Source organism: Pagrus pagrus (assembly GCF_965226575.1).
Source record: "Pagrus pagrus genome assembly, chromosome: 7".
NCBI classification, from domain to species: domain Eukaryota; kingdom Metazoa; phylum Chordata; class Actinopteri; order Spariformes; family Sparidae; genus Pagrus; species Pagrus pagrus.
This window is the reverse complement of record NC_140191.1, coordinates 12,444,934-12,468,779: the sequence shown is the minus strand read 5'-3', so window position 1 is coordinate 12,468,779 and position 23,846 is coordinate 12,444,934. Positions and strand designations below refer to the sequence as shown.

The following is a 23,846-nucleotide window of genomic DNA, read 5'->3' as shown; positions in this document are numbered from 1 at the left end:
TGTCCTAACAGTGCATGAAGCAGCTGATTGAGGCGGTTGATTGCTGCTTGGCACAGCATAGGATGAAATTGATCTCATCATTCTCTTTTTCTACAAAGCAACATCTAATTGAGACAATATCTTACTGTGGTTGATTAAATAGAGGCCCAAAAATCATGGTTCTGCCTCCTTATGGTCATATACGAAAAGCATACATTAATACAAACGTAAAAATGAATCCTGGAATGAATAAAGTGCAGAATAATAAAGATATGGAAACTTACAGGTAGATACAGCAAAAAAGACAAAGAGCTTTAACTGATGCTAAGATTTCAATACATCTCTGACACCACTGAGTGGTAGTAGAGCATCGCCTGTTCTCCAAATGCTGCAGCGTAACTTACGGGAAGTGACACCAGAACCATATTTTTTAAAGAGAGAGAGTAAGATTTTGTTTGCACATAATGAGAAAACTGTATTTATTTAAAAAAGTGGGCATATGCAGTGGTTTAAAAGATTGTGTGAAAACAATATACAGTATGTGTGTGTATAGCTCATGCAGGTTGTTGGTACAGTATAAACAGACCCATGTGTTTTTAGTCCACGTCATAGAAGTTAAGACAACTGTTTCAGCAGTTTATGGTACGAATAAAAAAAAAAGCATTATCAGAGAAACACACTGCATTGAAAATCATTTTGCTGATTTTATTTGTGTTTTTTTTCTATACCATGATATTTATCAATAGTGAAAAAGTGCCAAGTCAAATTTGTTCTACTATTTCCAAACATATCACTGTGTCCATACAAGGCTTCACAACATTATAGATTTTAATGTAGTAGTAAATAATGAAGTATTCCAGTGTATGAAGAAAACACTTTATTGTTGGATAAAACGCACATTCTCAGTAGTTGATTTGCAAATTCCTTTAATACAAAAGTGAATTTTCAAGTCAGTAATCAGAGTTGTTAATGTTGGTTACATTTGATTACAAGAATATAGTCTTTATTTTCATCTACATTTTAGAGCTCTGAATCAGTCTTGGCATGTATTACATCGTCATGGTTAGTTGCAAAGTGTTTTCTCCCTCATCTTTACTCTCTTAAAGATTTTTCTGTTGCGTCTATTGTCGCCTTAATCCAATCTACATAATTCTCCACCTTGGTGTAGTAGCCCTTGTACTGTCTCTCTGCACAGGGGGGTCCCCAGGACACAAGGCCGGTCAGATAATAAGGCTCTCTGCCTTCAGACAACATTGGCGAAACAAACGGACCTCCACTGTCTTTCTTGCAGCTGTCCTTTCCCTGTGCTCCGGCACAGAACATGTTATCAGTGAAGCGCATGCGTTTGTTGTTAGCTGTGGTAGGTGTGTTCTGACACTCGCTAAGGGGGTACACCCCAATATGTGCGTATTTCAGGAAGGCAGACGTGACAAAATTATGACTCCTCCCTTCTGTAAATCCAAAGCCTGACACTGTGCCTTGCTCACCATCCACCAAGCTCCCGCCTCCCTCTGGAAGACAAATGGGAAGGAGATTTGGGCCTAAAGTCACCCTGGAAGCAAATCGGATTAGAGCAATATCATTGTCAAAATTGATGGGGTCTTCAACGCCCTGGATGTAGTTGGGATGAATGATGATCCTCTCACTGTTAATGAAAACTACACCAGACGATCTACTGCTTGTTAATCTTCCATCTACCAGTCCACCGTACAGGCGCAGAGAGGTTTGCGGTACATTTTCCACAACATGAGCTGCTGTAACAGCCCAGCGGTCATTGATCAATGATGCTCCTCCTCTTTTCGGCTCTTTTATCAAAAGATGCCAAGGTATTTCTCCCAGGTTTGCATTCTGACCTCCCAAAATTCTGCCTGCACTCGAAGGGTGTTTTTTAGGCACCCCGCACACTGAAATAAACAAAGAATCATCATTGATAAAAAAAATTAAAAAGGAAACATCTCTAAAGAAAGTATGGCAAATATGAGAAAGTATCAATTTAAAGTTGTACCTTCGATGCATTTCGACATCTCCGTTCCGCCGTCCCCTGATTCCCATTCACCATTGGCATTGCAAGTGTAAGTGTCTGAAAGATTGAAGAAAGTGTATAAATAAAAGCAGAAAAATGTGTAGTCTTTAAAGTTATTTGAGCCAAGGAAACAGACAAATGATGCAGACAAGCTTCCTATAATCACCATCTCCTTCCAGTTTGTAGTAGTTTGAACTGCAGTTCACGTGGATCTGATCTTTGTACTGAGTGTTTGAATTTTCCGAGTCCACCAATTGAAGGATGCCATCTTTTGGAATGTTAGGAAAACCGCAATCCACCGCTACATGTGAGAATATGTCGGGGACAAAAGACCAAATATTACGAAAGACAGCGTAAAAACATTTCTGGAAAAACAATAAAAGGCAGTGGTCCTCACGTTCACAGATGTAACTGGGAGTCCATATTCCTGTAGTCTGGCATGTCGTCTCATACTGTGATGACATTGTCTTGGTGCCTTCCTGCTACGCAAAAGGAGAAAATAATTAGCCTGATACGGACTTAAATACATCTATCATAAAGCTATGAAAGATTTTGGCTCTCTGCACACTCACAGTATTCGGAACATAGCCAATATCACAGGTGACTGTCACTGTTTGACCCCGAAGATATTCTGCTAGCTGAGGAGTCGCAGTGGAGTGCGGGGTTACCACTGTAGGACACGTCTTGTCTGCAATTAACATATGAAAAGAACAATAAATTGTGATCAATTTTTCAACAAACGTTCCTCTCCTGTTGCGTCACAGTTGAGGAGGCTGCAGTACCTTGTGTCTTGAAGTGGAGAGCGAAGCCTTTGTTCGTGCCAAAACCATCGGAGCTGAAGTGGATACGGACATGATGTGAGTGAGTGAGGAAGGGAGATGGGGGAGGCGTGTGGCCGCAGAACGGCCCCAGAGTCCCAGAAGGAGTCTCAATCTGCAACACAAGATGGTAATCTTACAACATTTACGTTTTGTGATATGTTTGTGTCCTCCAATATTTAGAGTGCCGTTAAAGATTATTCACCCCAAATATGAAATACATGTTTGCAAAGTATATCCTCCCTTTATTTGGATAGACACCATACATTGAAACTCATGCATCACTGGTTACGGATAGACTTTGGCTAAAATAAGCTGTGTACTAGTTTTTCAAATCGACGGTTTCAACACTTTAATCTGAACTTCCTCTTTGTTCTCTGTTATGTAAAGTTATACCTTTTAGAAAGACACACCTCCAGGAGGTCAATCAATCAATCAATCAATCAATCAATCAATCAATCAATCAATCAATCAATCACTCATTATTTTATTGAGCAGGTCTAGACCATATTCCTGTTCGAATATTCTGATCAACACCTACCTTCAGTGTGTCTATGCATTGACCATCAGGTCTTTGCTCCACATCAAAACCCTCAGAGAAGTGCAGCTCCAGCTGCAGATGATTCTCCACGGACAGGGTGTACTGACAGTTGGCGTTCTCTGCATACGGAGCAGGCCAGGAGGGGCTGGATATGTCACCTGTCTTCAGCCCTGACAGATCCTCAGCACAGCTCACTGTGTTGAAGCAAAGAGTTCATTCTCATCACTATCATGATCTCAATCAACATAATTATTACAAAATCAGCTGTCTTCTCATTTAATTTCCCTCTTTCCCTTCCTTATTCCTCCCCTTCGATTGCTCGCTTCTGCTTCCTCTGTTTTCCCCATGTTTCACTTCATGTTTCGGTTTGGTTCCTTCTTCCTTTATTTGTCTCATTCTGTGCACCGTTTATAATAACACAATTATTTGTACCAGTGCAAGTGTGTTTGTCCGTGTCCAGGTGGTAACCATGGCGACAGGAGCAGTAGTACCCTCCGATGAAGTTGTGACAGAACTGTGTGCATCTGTTGTCAGGGTCGTCCTGACATTCGTCAAAGTCTGAGGGAGATAAATTGATGAAAGGTCAGATGTAGAAAAGCTTGCTGCACAGGAATCATCAGAAAGCATGCCGTTTGCTTTGTTTGACGTTTATGGGTTACCTGATCATCGCTGTACTTTTCTTAATCAGGTCGTGGGATAGGTTAGTAGGAGATATTCAAGTAGATCATACTGCTCTGTCAGTCTTAGTTCTTTAAAGTATGACTATTTCATTAGAAGCTCAAGTATTGAGCAGTAAAAATCAATTTCTTGATACATTTCTTGCGGCATTTTTTTCACTTAATTTAAATTGCTTTTCCTTTAACGCACACACATTCACATGTAGCAACATACTTCAAACAGCTGGCAGAAAAAACATCCTCTGGAGCCAGCAGCTGGTTAGCTTAGCTTAGCATAAAAAAGTCTGGAAATGAGGGGTAAACTCTCACTTGCCCCATTAAAAAGGTAACAAAAACAGCCTACCAGCACCTCTAAAGCTTGCTGATTAACATTTTATATATCTATTTTGTTTTGTTTACTTTTTGACAGAGGCAGGCTAACAGTTTACCCTTGTTTCTAGTGTTTGTGCTAAGCTAAGCTAACCATCCTCTGGCTGTAGCTTCATATTTACCCAACATCTGGATCAAAACTCTTGATTATCTCAGAAAAATTATTTTTTTTAAATAAAAATAAAAATTATGTGTATATTATTGCCACTTAATGTTCAGATAACATATCTGAGAGCTGTCTACAGTTTTGTATCTGTTCACCTTGTTTATGCACGAGCAAGCAGAATGTATTAGTCAGAAGTGAGTATACGAGGGTTAAAGTCAAGACAGCTTACTGCATCGATTCTACCCTCTTGGGATTTTAATTACAGATGTTTGATTAATGAATCTACACCATAGTCACACACTGAATCACAAGTTACTGTATACATGAAAGACTGACATTTTTTTAATCACTCATTTTCTACAGAAGAGATTGTGTTAACCGATACTGTTAGGCTGAATTTAGGTTTCAATGAGACATTAGTCACTGCAGCCCTGTCAGCACCTTTGAGCTGAAACTGATAGTCTCATACTTTACACACCAATTATTTCTGCTTTTTTCATTTATGACATGAAAAACATGTCAAACTGTTTCCAAGTATGTTTTAAACAATATAAACCATTGTGAATTGTTGTCTAAAAATACTACCTTTCCAGCATTATGATTACAAAAGTTTCCACAATGGTGAAATACATCCATGTACTAAAACTGGGCTCTCCTGAGGAATGTGGAAAAAAAACAATTGGACACAAATACAATGGAGTTTGGTGGGACTCACTTGTTTTTCTCATCTATGTCTCACCTTGATCGGTATAAAAGCCCCTGAAGCCGGTGTGCCTCTTGGTGTTTGAGTAGTCGGAGTGGAACGACAGAGAGAGGCAGCCGCCCGGCGCAGAGAGGAGCAAGGGATTTACAGTGGACTGAAGCTCCTCAAATTCCCTTCTGCCACACAGAACGGAAATTAGGTTTCCATTTGAAAAGACCTGGAAAAGATGAAAACAGGACACCATAACAGCACTGGCATCAATTAGTAGTACTGACTAGTACTGACTTCTTAAAGTAAAAGCATTTAAATCTTGACCCCTGACCTTCACGGCATCGTTTTCACAGTCTTGGCTGTCCTCGAGGTCCAGGTGGATGAGCCTGATGGAGATGGTGTGACCTTTGGGGGCACACCTGCTCCAGTTTAGACTGGCGTGGGGCAGGTATCCACTGGGATACCCTGGAGACTCCACCCATCCCAGCAGCGTGGAGGAGGCCGTCAAGTGTAAGAGCAGGAGAAGCAGGAGACTGATGGAAGGATGGAAGATAAGAAATTTAAAGGGAGTGGAAATTGTTAAGGAAGGAAGTGAGGAAAATGGTCCACAAAGTTAAGAAAGATAATCACAAAATCACAATGTTATGACCAAATCCATCATCAACTTTAAGCTTTATGAGTAGTAAGTATCTGTTTAATAGTAGTAAAATGAAAAAATCCAGACCCACCTTAATCGCAACATCGTGATCCGATCAAATCTCTCCCCAAATAAAATCTCTCCTTCCCCTTTTCACAATAATTTAGTTTCCATCCCTCGCTCTTCCTCGCTGCCCCCCTTTCTCTCTCACACATATTTTGCGATCGTAGGCATTTTATAAATCTATTTGTAGACTGTTTTTGTGTGTTTGCAGTAACAAAGGAGTGGCTGTGGGTAAATGGGATGGCAGGAAGATAGACTTGGCCAAAAAACCTTTTAGATTGACTGTTACTACATCATCTCTGTGCAGTTTTAACTCAACAACATTCCTGCAGTACTGGGGCAAAGGTTCAGTGGGAACAATGGAGATGGAGTGAAAGGAAAGGGTGTAGAGGAGAGAGGAAATGTTTCATTGTGCTGCGTTGCTTTGCGTAGTTAAAGAGTGCCAAAATCAGCCTTTGGTCCTGTAGCTCTACGGAAACACACGCACTGCTTACCTCGCAGTGAGAGGGCTAGCACAGGAAGGAAATGAGGAGAGACAGAGACACAGAGAGAGAGAGAGAGAGACAGAGAGAGAGAGACTGAGGGGAAAACAGCAGATAAGGGTCACTGGGGTTTTCCACCGTGTAGGGTTAGAAAAGACATGAGAAGTAGGTAAGGCTGAGTGAGGGGGCAACATACATGCAGTCACAGACAGCTCAGACGGCAGAAAGAGAGAGAGGAGACAGACGAATGTGAGCAGTGAATAAGTGAACGTCCGAAAAAGAGGAAGATACTGCACCTTGAGTGATGCTCAGTCAGCTCAGATAAATTAAACGTCTGTCGTTCAAAGGTGAGGAGTAAGTTTAGGAGAAGAGTGTACAGGAAGACGGTTGTTGAAGATATTTTACACACAGGTGGAGGACTGTAATCGAATGGGCTACAAATGGATGGGAAAAATTGCTCAACTCCGTTCAACAGACATGGGAAATGCTGCGATCAATGCAAACCAGGTCAGTCGAAACCTTAGAGCTTTCATTACTTACATTTCTTTTCTGTTTGGATAACAAACTTCTTTGTAGGACTGTGCAAACCGCGGCACGCTTTGTACTGTGTATCTGTTCTGTGTAAACACTCAGCTTTTCAGTGTTCGTCTCACACTGTATTTGCATGACATCTGATTCTTCTGTATATCTCTATTTTCTCAACTGTCATCATCAGGGACGTACCTGAAAGCTGGGTGTGATGGATCGAAGGCAATCGAGTGTGCCAAATGTGAAATTGGACAATTCACAGCCACAATGAATCAGTTGCGAAATTGTCACTTCTGCAAGGTCTGCAGTTCCAGTAAGTCATTACTGTATATGCACGGACGCACACGCTTTCCTGTACTGCAAACAAAAGCCGTTTCCTTCCTCTTCAGACCCCCGTTGCCTTTTAATAGACTATAGATGTATGTTTTGCAATGGTTTCTTCATGTGAACACCATCACAAATCAACATCTTCCTCTTTTCTTTTTTAATCCATTAACCCCTCACTGACACCACTTATAATAACCATTATTAATAAATTGTAAATTTACAGTAAATTAAACCTTAGCTGATAGTAATTTTACAGTTAACAAATAATTAAATGGTTTATAAACCATTTAGTAAGAAATTATTTATCATAAAGTTGCAAATAATGTTTGTAATACTTGTACTGTAGTTATACGATGTATATATATATATATATATATATATATATAGTTTACCATGTATTACTGGATCAGTCAGGGTGAGATGTGTGGCACAATTTTCAGTTTTGAAAAATACCAAGTATTCTAGTGTTAGTTTGGGGGAAATACGTATATAGTGAATCACAATATATCTGCTGCAGGTATAAAAGAAAAGAAAAAAAAAAAAGCTGCAGTTTTTGATTTGAATATGCCACTCATTGTACGTAATGTAGTTTCAGTCAAGAGCTGGAACAAGCCTGTACATGAAAATATGCTGTAAAGATGATTTTAACAGCCTTGAAGGTAATTACCTCCCACACGTCTAATTAAACAATTCTGGTGCAGAGCGCTGTGTGACCTTTTCGAACTGAGAATGTATCCGGAAAGCAAAACTAACTGTGGTCTAGAGTTGCTTAATATTTCGAGCCTGTTGAATTTGTACTTAAGTTCAGTGAACCAGTGGTGCCCCAAGTAATTCCTCTTCGGGACGGCCAGATGGGGTCAAAGATGTAAATCTTGAGTTGGCTGGGGGGGAGTTGCGGATTGTACACAGTACAGTCAAAAGTGGCTGGCTGGCTAGGTCTTTGTTTTTTTCACATTAACTATTCATTCATTAACTATGAAAAACACATTATTGTTTAAATCTATAGTAACTAATGTGAGTCAAAGGCATATGATGGGGGTATTGTATCAGAGTGGGACGAGTGGCTGATATCTATGAGTGAGTACAATTTGATGTGGATCTTAGATCTGGTGAGCTTAAATTGTGATTAAGCAGTTAAGGGTGGTTTAAAGTTTAGATTGATACAAGGCTATCGAGTTTGATATTGGATTAGGCTTGATTGAATCAGAGGCCTTGGTGGAGGTATGCGCTCCACCGAGAGCCATTCTAGTTCAAGTTTAGTTCTGTGAGTCACATTTCTAAGGCAGTCGGGGGACTTGTGCTCCATTTCACAGTGTGGAAATGAAAGAAGAAAAACGTTGACAGTTTAACTTTGTCATTTACTCTCAAGTCAAGTCCACTCAGTTTTATTTATGTGTCCTAAAATGATCTGTATCAGAGGACCTAACAGGTTGTGTTAATTCTATTATAATGAATTTTTTCTCTCTGAAGTTGTTTTGTGGCTCCTGGTAGTTGCCTGAGTGGTTGTTTTGTCTCTTCTGACTCAAAACAACACAGCCGCATGTCTTACTTAGGTCACTTTTGGGGAATTCATAGACTTGTATTCACTTCCTGGAGACTAAACCTAATCTTAACCGCTACTTGTCTAACCCTAATCCTAACCATAACCCTAACCTTGACTTGACCAAACTGTGACCCAAAAATCAGCTATTTTCCAATTTGGGACATAACTTCTGTCCCCCAACTGGTCTTGAATATGAAATGTGTCCCTGAAATTGGTCTAAGTCACGTTCAGACACAAGGACATTTGTACTTCTACTGAGGACCCTTATTAACCCACATTAACCATCAAAATAAAATGCCTAATCCCAACCTTTACCTAAACCTCACCTTTAAAACCAAGTTTGAACTCTTAAACAGCGTTTTAAAGGTCTGTCCAAAAATGTCCTCGCCTCCAAGGTCTGAAACTCAAACTGATTCTCACAAAGAAAGTCATACACACAATGTGGGTGTGACCTCTGCAGGAGCAACAAAAGATGGACACCTCTTACTGGACTGACTCTTTCACTCTTTGTCTCTTTCAGGTAACAACCAGAGGAATGTAACGGAGTGTAAAGCTCACGAGGATGCGGTGTGCGAATGCGTGACTGGTTATTACTGCGCTAATGATGTCTGTGACCACTGTACGCCAGCGACCCGGTGCTCTGAGGGTTATGGGGTCGAGGCTCCAGGTAGGCTTACATTGTAAAATGCAAAATAAATCATCATGTACTTCATTCACATTTTGCCAAAACGCAGTACAAACATTTCATTCCTTCTTGCAGCCATTGGCATGAATGACACAATCTGTGCTCCGTGTAAAGAAGGGACCTACAGCAACGTAACAGATTTCCTTTCATCCTGTAAACCGCATACCAGGTCAGACTGCATCTCCGCTAATACTTTCATTACTGTTATCAAAGTGCAAGCAGGATATCGATACATGTATTGTGACCAAATGTGGCTGAATCATTCATTAGTCATCCAACGACTCACTGCAGAAGTTTTATTTTGGTCCACATCCTCAGTCTACAAACCCGAAACATCCCACATCACACCTACTGTGACTATATGTTATCCACAGTGTAGGAATGGTGTAACGTCTGAAAATTTGATGCAGTTTTAGTCAGACAAACGTCAAAATAAACAAAACCTGAATATTTATTTGTTTGTCTCTGTGTGCTGTTTCCAGATGTGAGGACTTCGGTAAAGTGCAGAAAACCAGAGGAACCGCCAAAACTGACGCCATCTGTGGTGACTTCATAACTCGTAGGTCTCCATTTTTACTTCTAGGCTGTTGTTTCAAATGTGTATCTGATTTTCAGATCTTGAAATCCTGCAATGCAATGTAGCGGATGTTTTAGCGACTCAGAGAGTTCCTGTTGACCTTCAGTTCCAATATGTCATATGACCAAGTTATTTAGAGAGGAAGTAGAGTAGAGATGGGAAACCATTCCAGAGAAAGACACTTGTTGCATCAGTATTAGTCTCTGACAGGAGGTAGGAGTGATTATGTGATTGTGACTGGCTGCAAAGAGTCATTTCTCCTTTAGAGGATAAAGATTAAAGTTGTGACTGATCAGATGACAGTATCACAATGTGAAAGGGGGTGAAGATGAAGCTGCAGAGTACTCAGTCATCTGAAACTGTGGCTACCCTCGGCTTTACAGAGCTTTATAGTGAGTTTCATTGTTTAGATGTCCAGCCCACAACTTGACTGTTTTGATTCACTCTCACCACTCTCGGCTACAACGCACATGTTTTTTTGTAACCAAACAGCTCTAAAAACCCACCAATAATTGTCAACTAGATGGTGAATGTACAGAAGTGGAGCATTTAGTAGCTAAAGAGCCACGTATTTCCAGCAGAAGACCAAAAGCAGGGATAAAAGAGGACGAGTGTCGGACTTGAAAAATGACTGAAAGAACGATGTTTCTCTGTAACTGCTGGATGTGTTGAAAAAGCAACTGTTGCTAACAAGTGCATCACATGAGCTTAAATTTGTCACAATTCATTCTGATGACACAGAGTGGCCAAGAACATAATTTATTGTAGGTTCAAGGGAATGAGACTGAGCCACTTCTTTCACAATGTGAGCTTATGGCCCCAGTGCATGATGTGACATTGTGATGACACGTTTTGGCCACTATGAGTGTTGGCTTCAAAGCCTGCCGCTTGTCCTGGGGGCTTGGGTCGAACAGTCAGAGGGTTACCAAAAAGATTGCAGTTCAGCATGAGGGGGACAAGAACATGTGTGCCAAATGCCATGGCAATCCATCTAAAAGTTATCCAGACTTTTAGCTGAAAACCACAAATGTCAACCACATGGTGACACAAGAGAAAAGTTAGAGGGTCATTAGGGTTCATGCTCTGGGAAAAAAAATTCCAGTTCCAGATCCATCCAGGAGATGCTGCGACATCTTAGTCTGAACCAAAGTGGTGGACCAGCCGACACTGCCATCCCTAGAGCCATGCAGCTAGTGTGGTGAAAGTTAATGGCTGTTGTGGACCTGCTATGCTTCAAAAACTTTACAGAGATTTTTTTGTTTTGGTCTTCAAAACTAGTCCACTACTCCGAAGCTGGTGCTAGTGAGTCATGAGACCCACATATACTCACTTCTACCTGCCAGCAACTTGCCTAGCAGTGTTAAACAGGAAGAATGATTGAGACTTATTGAAGTTTACGCAGCTAAACTCAGACCACCAACAGAAATAGAAGACAGGTTGTATAAAAGTTAATATACATCTATAAAAAACATCCATGATGTGCACACAGGCGCCATTTGTCTTGAGTTTTGTTTACCAGTGTCCACAATTAAAGAGATTAAAGACAAGTAAACGTGATCTTGTGAAGGCTCAGAGAAGAACAGACTTGAATCCAAACTATCTTTTGACTCACCGGCAGGTACGTGTTTACTTTTAGTCAAAAACTGGCGAAGATCAATACCAGGAAGCAGATCAAGGCAGGCAAGCAAATGTATCTAAAACAAAAGAGTCAGGCAGGGATACAGAAGTCCAACGGTCAGGACGGAGATCACGCAGGCAAAGTCAGACAGGAAGAAAAAAGGCTGGAAAGCACAAAGCACAATAGACTGTCTGGCAGGGAATGAGAAGAAAGGGGCATGCACATACTGCAAGAGAGGGAAACAGGTGTGCAGGTGGGCGGGAAAGGTCAGGTGAGGGGGGTGGCGGGAAAGGGGTTAATGCAGGGCGGGAGGAAGTGGCTGGCTCTGAATTGTCATGAGAGTTAGTATGTGTCAAGGAAAACAAAGAGCTGACAACAGAATGAATACTAGGACAGGTCTACGAATTCAGTCAGATTTTAGACATCAAAACGTGCACTCAGAAAAACTTTCCTATTCGTGTGTTTTAGTCACATCATTGTCTGAAACCAGCTGTTCTCTTTACTCCAGTCAAAAAAGTAGTGAAACACATCATATGAGCATAATATACAGATCTAACATGTGTGTAAAATTTGCCAGTGACTTTTACGTGGAAACAAAACTACTTCATAACGCAAAAGGAAAAGGTTATTCCGACCACAGGTGCTTAGAAGGCAGCAGTAACTCTTGTTTTAATCCCACCTATTTATAAGTCGTCAGAGGCGGCAAAAGTAGAAGCACATATATGTGTATAAAAAAAACCTTCTGGTAAAAGTAGAAGTACTGATTCAACTTCTTTACTCAAGTAAGAACGTACAGGCTCTGAAATGTACTCAAAGTATCCATCTGAAGGACATTTTTATGCAGAGCTAACTGAACCTCCCGTCATAGTAATATGTTTCAAACACTGTTAAACTTAAAGGCAGAATCAGGAGGATTTGTCTGAGTTGTTCAGAAATGCACCAGAAAGATATTTTATTGTTGAGTCTCATTCCCAGGACGTCACATAGCGACATTTTGGGTTGATAAAGCGTCACAAGCATGGCGACAAATTGACAAAATAGGAAAATTCAGGCAGAGGGCGGCAGGGTCAGCGGGTTTTTTTCTGCATGTGAGTCTCCCTCTCCGTCTATTTCTGTCTCGTTACATCTTTGACGTCATTTGGTGACGTGTGATAAGCACTGATACTGTAGGTTGAAATCACTCTTGTGATCTTGGGAAGGTAGCGTGCAATGACGCAAGATTAAAATAATCGATAATTTACGTCAGTTGCATTAACGTTTAAGTAACGAGCCTGTTCTGAGTATAAAATGCAGATATTTCTGTTAAAATGTAGCGAGTAAAAGTAAAACATTTTCAGAAAAATAAATACTCAAGTAAAGTACATATTCCTGAAAAATCTACTGACAAGTACATCAATAAAGTATTTGTTCTTAGTTACGTCCCACCTCTGTAAGTGGTACAGTACAATTACTGCTTGAAAATATAATAACAAACTGGCATTATATACACGTGTGTATATGATTATGTTGCTAACATTTGTACAGTTTTAAACCCGCCTGTAAAAGATATGTATATTTTTAAGGCCACATTATGTAGAAATTAGCATTTTGTGGGATTTGACACTCCCACAATTGTCATAAATACAAATCCCAGGTCTGCAATGCTTTGTCAGACATCATGTAGGTGCTCACTACAAACAAAACTCATTACATCATCACAGTGTGTTGAAACCTTTTATGTAAAGTAAACATGTATGTAACGCTGTGATCCTACCCTCTCACTGAAGTTACATAGAGCAGAGACAAGTGATGGGGGGCAGAGTGGCTGAGACAGAGACACCACTCACCCTATTACAAGACACTGTACCATCAAAATGATTTTGAAGCTGTTATTTTAAGGTTAGAAAGTTACATAATGTTGCTTTATAACACACTCTAAGGGTTTGTTTATGTCTGTAATCATAAGGTGTTAGGGTTATTAAGCATGAGTGAACTGTTTCTACAGTTATGGATGTTTCAGACAACCATAAACACTTCAAAAATGTATTATAGCGTGTTATAAACCCCTTATTAGGTGTTTAAATGCTGCTTATAAATGTTAAATAAGGTGTGACTGTTCTGATGTCAGCATTGTGAATGAAATGCAAATTGAATGATTATTCATTCATATTGGCCTTTGTTGAGGAAACTGCTGAAAGCTTTTTTGTCATCTTTTATAGTCACATTCATTTCATTCATCACCTTGCTGACAATATAATTAATGCGGAAACACGAGCGGTTTTTAGTAATCACTCACTCCCACTTAATTTACCAGAAGTTACTTGTGCAATCAGGAGGAAAAGCTTATTATGTATTTGGGTCCCTGTGAAAACCCCTCTCTCTTTCTTTCTGTCTGCGTATCAGGTTGTAACTGGATATTACCCGCAGGCCTGTGGTCGGGACTCGTGTTGACCGCAGTCGTCCTGTTCATTCTTATCTGCTGGAGGGAAAAACGCAAGTCATACAGAACAGGTGTGTACAACATGTAACATGTGTGGGTGTGTTTCATCATTGTTTTTGACACTTTTGCTCTCACGCTTTTAAAAAAGTCTTCCTGAAGGGGCGATGAAGCAGTGCAAAGGCTGGCCTACGCACTGGCAGTCTACGCACGTTGTCAGCCACAACTGTGAGACACAGTTTGCTTTGAAGTCATACAGTTGAAGGTCGCTGCTCGTCTCTTTCAAACATACCCACGCACAGCTTCCTTTACAGAGAATTCATTAAAAAGCTCTCTATTCATACCTGATTATCTGCTATTAATTTGAATCAAGTGTGAAGTTCAAATAAGCGTAATTTACGTTGTTTTTTGCAGAGAAGCAGAACATTTATGAGTTAGTACAACCCAGACAGGATAAATAAGGAACTGTGTTACTAAACAAGCTCAGCAAACATGACAAACTGAATGGGTAAACCACATCCTGTGCATATTCAGGCTGACATAGTTATTTGGTACAATGTGACGCACACTTCACAGGTAGCTAACTCATACTGAGAAACAGATCCTACGTATGCGGCACAGTCCCATCATTGATTGTTTTGCCTGACGTTCTGTCGTATTTCATTGACATTTACTGTATTTCCACTGAAGCATGTGCCAATACTGGAATTTACTCATGAAGTACAACTAACGAGAGAAGGTCGGGCTTGAAGAAGTGTGTGGTTCTGACAATCTGAAAGTCGGATCTGTGCTTCCAATCAAAAGGGCCAGTTTGAAAAGACTGCATCCGTGTTAGTTGGTAATGTTTGTGATGATGTTTATGATTGCCAGTAAGAGTCTCTATGCTTATCATAATACATCTGGATTTTCTTTATATCTAACTTTATCAGTATGGAGGTAACTTCAAAGGGTTATTTACATGCAAATTACTAAAAAGGACACTGGTATTTTCCCACTTGATGTAGTAGCGTGCCATGAACATAGTTTTGGTTTTGTTTGCTAAGATATGGTTTGTGCAGCAAGCACTCTTTATAACCACAAATGTATTCCAAAGAAACAGCTTTAGCACAGAAACCAGGACTTTTTTCATCTGGAACAGCAAGTTGTCGAACACAAAAAAGTGTTTTGTTTATTGTAACTTCACTGTGATGTTTGAGCTCGGCGATGCAGAATGATGTGCATGCAGACTTTGACACAAGACGTCTGTTTTCCTTTTCATCTGCTTCAAGGTTCTCTGCGCTCACCTTAAATCTGAGTTTGACTCACGTACATACAAGCAGGAGCTTGTGACATCACAACTGACATGGTCCATTATGCAACTTACTAATGTGTGATGTGGAAACCTGTAGTTCACATACACTGAGACTGGAAGTTACAATAGTAGTGGAGAAATCGTGGTCTAAAGCAGTGGTTCCATACTGATGTGCTGTGAGGCAAGTCCAAGTGTGCCGTGGGATTTTGTAACAACCCTTGATTGTTATTGCAATATGCAACTACACAACAAGTAATAAATGAGTTTTTGATTCACTGTATAAGTACATGTGTACATTTATTTTCTAATAGAGAGGCACAATTCTCAACCCTAAAAAATTACTTTAAAAAACCTTCCAGGGAAACAAAAATAAATGTGTACAGAGTGATTAGATAAAACCTGTTACAGAGGCTATTTTGCACAGATTTGAATAGCAGCTGCCTGCTGAGGCTGATTTTGAGGGGTCTCACAGCCTAAGGGAAGACACTTCTTTGTAGTCTGGTGGTACTGTATGGCACTAAAACAGAGCTTACTTTCTTTCATCATCATCCTCTTTTAGGGCAGTGGTTAGCACTGTCACCTCAAGAAGGTCCTGGGTTCAAGACCCGGCTCTTTGCATGTTCTCTCCGGCTTCCTTTCAGAGTACAAAGACATGCAAGTGAGGTTACTTGGTAACTCTAAATTGCCCGTAGGTGTGAATGGTTGTTTATCCCTATATGTCAGCCCTTTGATTAACTGGCGACAGGGTGTGCCTCGCCACTCGGCGAAAGGAAAGTGGTTACAGATGATTAATGACTCATCCTCTTGTCCACATGGGTTTAAAAAAAAGAAAAGAAAAGAAAGTTGCTTAGTAGCTTTAAATAAGCCCCTTTATGTAGTGTATTTGGTTAGACCCAACAAGGTCTCTACAAGGCTGCTACACAAGACAGATAATGATGCAAAGCATAGCCCCTTATCAGTTCGGGTGATAGTGTGCAATAGTGGTAAACATTACCGAGTCTATTTGCAATTAATCGAAATACCACAAACTGACCACCTTACACACAATGGATAAGGGCTCTTTCAGGCCCCTGAGGTTCAGCTGCCAGCTTCACCTGGTTGGTACTACAGTACTGCTTCCTGTAGGTTTGAGAGTTTGCTGTAAAACATTTACCTTGTCAGAGAGGAAACTCAGCTTCGTTATGACTTCATTGGAATCCAGTATTGACAACAAGTATATAAAAAGCAGTTCATTAAGCCATTTAAGGGCAAACTGATGACTGTTTGGAAAATACTGAACATTCATACAGACATCAGAGAAGAGATTTATGCTGCTGGGGCAAATTTACAATTTTTCATTGAAGAGTTTGACACATTTTTCCACTCCATATGCTTTAAATGCTGTGAGTCAAATCTGACCACAGCCTTTTTCTGTGAAAAAGGAAACTACAAATTTCTTACAAGCACCTTTCACAAGTACAGGAGTGTGAGTGTTTGATCCTCAGATAACGGAGAGGAGTATCACTCCAATATTGAGTCACAACGACCTGTTTGAAATTGACAGATTTATTAATGAAAAAGTGCGACAAAGTTTTCCTAGAAAGGAGATTTATGTGCTTGTTGAGATATTTTTCAGGATCACACTTCACATCTGAGTGACTTGTTTTGTTTTTTAAAGATTCAAGTGCCACCTATAGGCCAATCAGTATCATAACAGATAACAAGTCACCAAGTTAAAAGTTGTTAATCTGCTGTATGATGCATTTGATTTAATGCAATCTCTTGATCATGATCATAAAGTTGTCTTTGTAGGAGTGATATTGAAGACTTTTGTTTTTGACTCTATTTGTGTTATCTTCTGTGTGACAGCCATCCCCATTGTTCCAGTTACCTTGATTGATATGGTTCCAGCAGCGCCCGACAGTCCACTGGATCTGCCTTTACCGACCACAGAGCTGAAAAGTTACTGCCAAGAGAGCTGCACTGTAGACGGCTGCGATTTACCACTTTTTAAGCAAGGTGACAAATCTCTCAACCTGCTACATGCACACACACACCAACTCTAAAAAATATTAAATCATTTCTTTAGTTTAGGGTTTTTTGTTTTGGGGGGGCATTTTTATGCCTTTGTTAGAGGTTTTGACAGAAGAGAGAGTTAGAGACGTCTCCAGCCAGACTTAAATCAGTGACATTGTGGTTCATGGTCACTACCTTTACTTTTAAAGGGTAAGTACACCAAATTACACACTCAAGTGTGTTTATAGGTCTTGGAGAGTACTGCTGCATTTGTGGAAAAAAAGTAGTATAAAGCCTTTTGTGACTCCAGAGGAAGCTGCATGTAATCTGATAACCTGACATAACCTCCAGTGATGTCACCCAGTTGTCTCTGTCATTATTACAAGGTTTGCATGGATGTTTGAATAACATGAAGATGTGCAGACGGGTGACAAGTTAAAATGAACCCTGAGTAAAGGAATGGAGATTTTAAAAAACGTTGTTCATCCCTCCTGTGTTTCAAAGTCTCCGAGTATCTATGCCAAAGAGCACTGCTGCTGTTCAGGCAGCTCGTTGTGGCCCCCCCACAAGCTAAGACACTATGTTCATTTTGCCTTTAAATCGTCAACGTTCTGTATATTTGGAGTGAAAAACTTTCCATGCTCATAAGTGCTATAAGCCCCATTAAGAAGGCCATAAACCACAGAGACCAAAGCATTTGACGAGACATTACTCTGAAGGATGATCACACTAAATATTGATTTTTCTAATCTCCTCCTCAGATGATAATGTGGTCAGTGACAGCCCGCAGGACAGCGTGGACAGCTACAGTCCGATAACTCCACTGAAGGTGTCAGTTTCATTCACTGAACCCAACCACAGGAATGGAAATGCCGTACACTGCAACAGCTTCTTTAGGACCCACTCAGAGCCACAGGAGGACGAGTGGTGTGGGACATAATCAAGTCAAAGTTACACCAACGTTTACCCAGAGCCACGAGTCTCTTTCCAGCGTCAAACTGGACCTACAGTATTTATACCAAAGAAAAAAAGAAAGTTTGCTGCCCCCTGCAGGACTTCAATGAGAATTTCAGCACAAATAATGTGCTAATTCTGTGTGTAAAGCCCACTGGCGCAGCTCTGTACTTGAGTATTTTCCTTTGATGTGAATTAGTCTTAGATGGGAGCTTCCCAAGTGTTTTTACCGACAGCTCAGAGGTGTCTCTATTTAAAAATAACTGTATATTCTAGAGTTTTCTTACTTTAGACAAATCTCATGAAAAAGACCAAAACCAATAGTTGACAATGAATGTGCCAACAAGTATGTATGTGTAATCAAAGCCTGATGTGGCTTATCCTCAGACAGAGCTCCATTGTCCAAAAAACTATTTAAAACGCATGAATGAGCCACACTGTTGCACTGGGTGACTATGTTACTTCATTACATCGAACATGTGCACTGTAGTTTAATAAATCAAGCCCACGTTTTGTTGCTGAAAAAATGTTCACTAAATATGGATCAATCCGCAGCAGAAAATAGTCCCTGAGAAATTCTCTTTTTACTGCTGATTGAGTAACATTTGCTAAAAACTACAGTGCCCCGCTGTTCTGGAAAAATATAGTTTTTTTTAAAAAAAAGAAACTAAATATTTTGGCCCGTTTAAAAAAAATTACATCTTTGTAAGAACAAACGGGCTTGAGTGCCACAGAGAAGTCAGAAATTGAAAGACGTTCTTGAGGGTACGTCTCTCTAGTTCTTTTTTGTTCCTTTCACCCTTGAGGACAATTTATTTCATACATACTGGGGGTACATACTCATACATACAATCCTTGGTGTTTTCATGGGATTTGTTGACAATAAGAAAAATATAAGAATTCTTGTTTTACTGTAATGTAAGATGTGTTGTTGTAATTTTATTTTAAAGAATTTCTAATTTAATTTATATTGTTCCTACCAGATTGAGAATTGTACATGAAAACTGGTTCAAGCAACCAAAAAATTCTGTTTATCTTAAAATTGTACATTGTCATGTGAATTTCTAGTGACTTTCAGTATTTATGAACTTATATGAAACGTTGAAGATATGCACCAGCAACATACTGACATTTAAAGTCTGGAGAATGACGCAGCAGTGACAGCCAGCAGATGTATGATTTGTTTATGACATTATGAAGACAGATAGTGCAATATGAGGAAGCACGGTGGGAATGTTTACACAAGTACAAGTGCTCCACTGCTCTCTTCTCAGTTAGTACCATCGGACAGAAACATGTACAGATCAGTGATTTTCACAGATATTCGGTCTCATGTGATGCTTTAGACTAATGTTGATTAAAATAAAAAAAACTATAAACATTATTCAAATGTTGTACTGTGTCCATCACTATATTCCATTATGAATAAATCGAGGTTATCCGCTAAAAAAAATCTTCATTTACTTCAATCAGCCTTCTTGAAGACTTGCTTGGCCACCACGCCTTGAACTCTCATCTCCTGCAGAGAGGGAAATGACCAGTGAGGAGGAGGAGGAGGGGGAAAGGAGATAGAAGGAGGGGAGGGAAAGGGGGTGAGGGGTGTAAAGAGTAGTTTGGCACATCAAGGGAGCGTTAAATGAGTGATGCACAAACCTGGGAGTGTATCCAAAATTCAATCCCATTCCCCCCCTCCCCCCCTCATCCTTTGACCTCGTAATCCGTCTCCCACTCTTTCTCCATCTACTTATCTCCCCCCTCACTCACTCTTCATTAGCCTCTCGCTGCTCCCTTCTCCTGCTTTGTGTAACCTTTAAAAAAATCCACCATTTTAGAGCCCTGATCCTCGCTGGCATTTCTTTCCCAATTCTCTCGACGTCAACAACACGTCGCTTTGTCCTCGCTGCAACAGAGGTATTAGAAATCCTTTGAGAGCTGTTTACGGGAACAATACTGATTGTTTTAAATCTTAATCGGCATCGACAGATCATCTATAGGCTTGAAACTCTCAAAATGAGCAGAACCAACCCTCGCCATTGGTTCAAAGTTATTGTAGCACTTTATTAAGACATGCATTCAACAGTCTTCTCCCTCTTTTGTGTTCGCCTTCCTTTCTTTCCCCCCCTCCAGCTCCACAAACCTTTTCATAAAGTACCTCTTCTCACAAAGACAGCGCAGTGCAGCTGAATGAGGCAATGAATAACTTCCAAACTCTGCCTTATTTGCATGTTCTCCCCTCATTTAGCATATCTATTATGGCATCTTTTTCCTTGTCCATTTCCCTTCTCCCTCTTTTCTTTTCACATCCTCACCAAATGCAGCTTGTCGCCCTCCAGCCAGTGCGTCCAGCCTCGTCCTTCTTTCTCCCCTCGCTGTACACACATCAGGTTGTCTCCTTCCCAGCTCACTGTAGTCTGCACAGGCACAGAGATGATGTGTTAATGCGTGTAATTAGTATGTAAAGTAGCTCACAAGTTCGATCACACAGGGACAAGAGTCTTTGTGCGGTGTGAAAGGGTCACTGTGAATTCAAAACCATTTATTTTCCTGTTCTTTTACTTCCGTTTGCTCTTTTCTCTCGATTTTTGTAAGAAGATGCTGCCGATTCTGATTCATGCACTGGTTTCATGAAGGGATTTGTAATCTGAAGACTATGAAAGGGGGTTTTTTCATCGCCAGGCTTTGAGCAGCAGGGGGTGGTTACAACACAGAAATCACAGCGGTGGGTGGGTCGACTTCCCCGAGACATTCCAAATTAAACACACAAAGAGAAAACTTGTACAGCAAGTAGTGATACTGTATATCCGCTGTATCAAGAGGCCTGTACACATGTCCACACAAGTCAATGTGCATATTCAGAGACACATCAACACACACCTGGCAGGTTCGACCGTCCACCGGCTGCAGATCTTCAGTGAACTCTTGCCCAATGTTGAAATCCATGTTGAAGTTCTTGAAGGTGGTGATAGTGCGGATCTTCATGCTTCCTGTGGCCGGGTCGTGGGTGATCTCTTTGGTGGGCTTCAGCAGACACACAATCTTCCTCAGAGCAAAATTAATATCTGGAATTAATAAAAAAAAAAAATCAATAGAAACATGAGCTGGAGACAGTGAGTGTGGGTGTGTGTGGAGGAGTCCGGGGTCATAGAGAGGACAAGGTGGTGACTTCATGATTGTGATATGTGCTGCTGCAAATGAAAATGAACCACATCACTGAAATCAATAAAGAAGATCACAATAAAGGATGACCTCAGTTCAACAAAGGAATACAAATATGCAATTTGTTTAAAATAAAGGGCAGCGAAATTGTTTAAAATGCACACTAATGCAACAATAAGAGTCTTACCTAAAGCTGCGAGGTAGGCGTCCATATTGTCCTGTTCCACCATGTGAAACACACCGGAGTAATTAGGTTTAGACATTTTGATCCACACGAGCTGAAATCTCTACTTTCCCTCCTTCTTTCCTTCGACTCGAGTCTGGATCCCTCAGATGAGCTGTCGCCTGGTTTGATATCAGTTTCACTGACGCAGCGTCTCTGGACAAAGCCTGGGACCGACGGGAATGTGCGTAAAATGAGCCTGTTGCTGTTCCGTTGCTCGGAGTTTGAAGCTCGGCTGCTCCTCACTGGATGTATGTGACTCCTCTCTGGCGGAGACTCACTCTGGATTTGTGGAAATCGTTTCCAGGCAGCTGTGACTCAGTCGGATTGTTCCTGCAGGACCACATGCAGGGGGAGGATCATGCATCTGTCTGTACTCAGAGGGATCATATGCAGGCAGAGGCGGTGCTTTGGGTCATTAACATTGTGGTGGGAGGGGAGTGTGTGTGTGTGTGTGTGTGCGTGTGTTCATAATGGGAGCTGGCCAGTATGTTACCAGTCCCAGTAGGGTGTCTCAGGGATGCAAGAAATACTCACATTTCCTTACTTAATTGGGTACTATATAGTTTTGGAGAAGAAATTAAAAATCAAGATTTTAATATTTACAATATATTAATGAGTGAATAATACAAACTCAGAATAAACAAGCCGTTCTCAGAGGGGAAAAAAAGTCCCCAGAACACTGTTTGAAGATAAAAAGGTGGCAGGGTCCGCCAAATATAAACAAAGTAAAACAGTACGAAATTGTGTTGTCTTTTAAGGGTCAGTTTGTTTATTTAGTCTTGAAAACAAAAATAGTTTGTTTATTTAGTTTGTTCAGGCATAAAAAAAAAAATCAGTCGATGAAGATTTTTCTCTTCTGATTAAAATGTATTTCCCAAAACTACGTAGTGCACCTTTAATACCCCGACACTGGTCAAAAATCCCACTTAAACCCTCTAAGATCAGGCTTTTGTGTGCAATGGGAATGTGCACACTCTGCATTTACACCCGGGTCAGATGACTCTGCAGTACACAGGTTTGTTTCACATCAGCTTGGCATTGATCTCAACGTAAGACCCGGGTGAACCATGGGGCGCTCAAATCTACCGCGCGAAATGATGACGCGTTATCAACATCAGGTGGTGGTGCATTAATAAAGAATGAATTTGGGATGCGATCTATTAAGTAGGTTTAATTACTGGACACAGTGTCGGAGGTGGAGCCTCGTTCATTCCTATGAAAGCTGAAAAAAGATCGACTTCCCGGATATGAAAACACCTGGATCGCCGACCGAGCCGGCTAACTTCCGGTTTAGCGCCCGGGTAACTTGAAGGGCGATAAAATAATGTAATTGTGCGGCTTTTCTAGACTTTCCAAATGTTATTGGACAAAAGGCTCAAATGATGATAGTGAAACGAGTCATTTCGCGGGGGTTGTGACGCTCAAAATGATTTATCCACCGTTTTACAGAGGCTTCTTTCACAATGGGTCTATTGTTGTTTTCTCTTCTGTCACAACTGTTTCCGGCGCATTCGTGACGTCAGTGACGAGCAACGTAACGCTTCAGATAACAGAGGAGCTGCCTTACCTGCGGGAAGTGGGAACGGGGTCAAAAGTCAAAGTTTCATTTCTTCACTCTGTTTTATAAAAAGGCTTTTATGTGAATCTGTGCTGTTTCAGTCTTCTGTATTTTCTTTTTCTCGTATTCTACTTTAAATATGTTCTTAACTGTATCTCGTTTGTTGGTCTGTTGTTTATTTGTTGTCGCCTTTTTGCCATGTAAAGCACAAACACTGTTTATAGAAAAGCTCTACAAATAAAGTTATTATGACTGTTGTTGCTGCTGCTGCTGTTGCTGTTTCAGATTTAGGGAGACACGCTCCTGTTCAAATCCCTTTGTTGGAAAAACACACTCATATAATACATAAATTCTGTAACACTCCACCTCCCAGTAACAAGATCAAAAGCTCAATCTGTATTTTGGGTTTTGCTTTGTTTTTTGGATCTGTAAAAGCCTCATTAAAAAAAACGGATGAATTTTATTTTTAGATAACCTATGAGCATTTTGTGTTGATCAATTGCCTGAAACAGTACTGCTGTTGTCGTTCAGAGAGCTTGAAGGACTTAAAAGCCGAGGTTCAAAGTTCATTCTTGACCTTGGA

At 40.6% G+C, this 23,846-nt stretch overlaps 3 protein-coding genes across 3 annotated transcripts; 1 reads left to right on the top strand and 2 right to left on the bottom strand.

The window, feature by feature from the left end:
* Positions 1-888: 888 nt before the first annotated feature.
* Positions 889-6,034, bottom strand: LOC311259469 (complement C1s subcomponent-like). Its single transcript, XM_084356653.1, has 11 exons — positions 5,936-6,034; positions 5,539-5,740; positions 5,253-5,433; positions 3,794-3,919; positions 3,362-3,555; positions 2,785-2,935; positions 2,575-2,690; positions 2,400-2,481; positions 2,169-2,303; positions 1,985-2,059; positions 889-1,883 (listed from the first exon to the last, which is right to left on the bottom strand). The coding sequence occupies exons 1-11, from the start codon at positions 5,947-5,949 to the stop codon at positions 1,072-1,074; spliced, it is 2,088 nt and encodes a 695-aa protein (XP_084212779.1). The 5' UTR covers positions 5,950-6,034; the 3' UTR covers positions 889-1,071.
* A 434-nt stretch (positions 6,035-6,468) lies between these two features.
* Positions 6,469-19,707, top strand: LOC311260460 (tumor necrosis factor receptor superfamily member 5). The gene is made up of 8 exons (XM_084358287.1): positions 6,469-6,896; positions 7,105-7,230; positions 9,308-9,454; positions 9,548-9,641; positions 9,955-10,031; positions 14,050-14,157; positions 17,223-17,372; positions 18,131-19,707. The coding sequence occupies exons 1-8, from the start codon at positions 6,830-6,832 to the stop codon at positions 18,307-18,309; spliced, it is 948 nt and encodes a 315-aa protein (XP_084214413.1). The 5' UTR covers positions 6,469-6,829; the 3' UTR covers positions 18,310-19,707.
* Positions 19,492-22,086, bottom strand: rbp5 (retinol binding protein 1a, cellular). Its single transcript, XM_084358288.1, has 4 exons — positions 21,667-22,086; positions 21,198-21,382; positions 20,633-20,734; positions 19,492-19,842 (listed from the first exon to the last, which is right to left on the bottom strand). Exons 1-4 carry the CDS (start codon positions 21,740-21,742, stop codon positions 19,789-19,791), a joined length of 417 nt encoding a protein of 138 aa, XP_084214414.1. The 5' UTR covers positions 21,743-22,086; the 3' UTR covers positions 19,492-19,788.
* Positions 22,087-23,846: the final 1,760 nt, after the last annotated feature.

Bases quoted from the DNA above. Each gene is read 5' to 3' on its own strand.
- LOC311260460 (XM_084358287.1), top strand. From the start codon at position 6,830: ATGGATGGGAAAAATTGCTCAACTCCGTTCAACAGACATGGGAAATGC. The intron at 9,455-9,547 runs GTAGGCTTACAT...TCCTTCTTGCAG, and splicing joins TTATGGGGTCGAGGCTCCAG to CCATTGGCATGAATGACACA. The intron at 10,032-14,049 runs GTAGGTCTCCAT...TCTGCGTATCAG, and splicing joins CTGTGGTGACTTCATAACTC to GTTGTAACTGGATATTACCC.
- LOC311259469 (XM_084356653.1), bottom strand. The intron at 2,691-2,784 runs GTACTGCAGCCT...TGTTAATTGCAG, and splicing joins TCTCCACTTCAAGACACAAG to ACAAGACGTGTCCTACAGTG. The intron at 2,060-2,168 runs GTGATTATAGGA...TCAATCTTTCAG, and splicing joins CTACAAACTGGAAGGAGATG to ACACTTACACTTGCAATGCC.
- rbp5 (XM_084358288.1), bottom strand. From the start codon at position 21,742: ATGTCTAAACCTAATTACTCCGGTGTGTTTCACATGGTGGAACAGGAC. The intron at 21,383-21,666 runs GTAAGACTCTTA...TATTAATTCCAG, and splicing joins CGCCTACCTCGCAGCTTTAG to ATATTAATTTTGCTCTGAGG. The intron at 20,735-21,197 runs GTGTGTGTTGAT...GTGCCTGTGCAG, and splicing joins TGGACGGTCGAACCTGCCAG to ACTACAGTGAGCTGGGAAGG.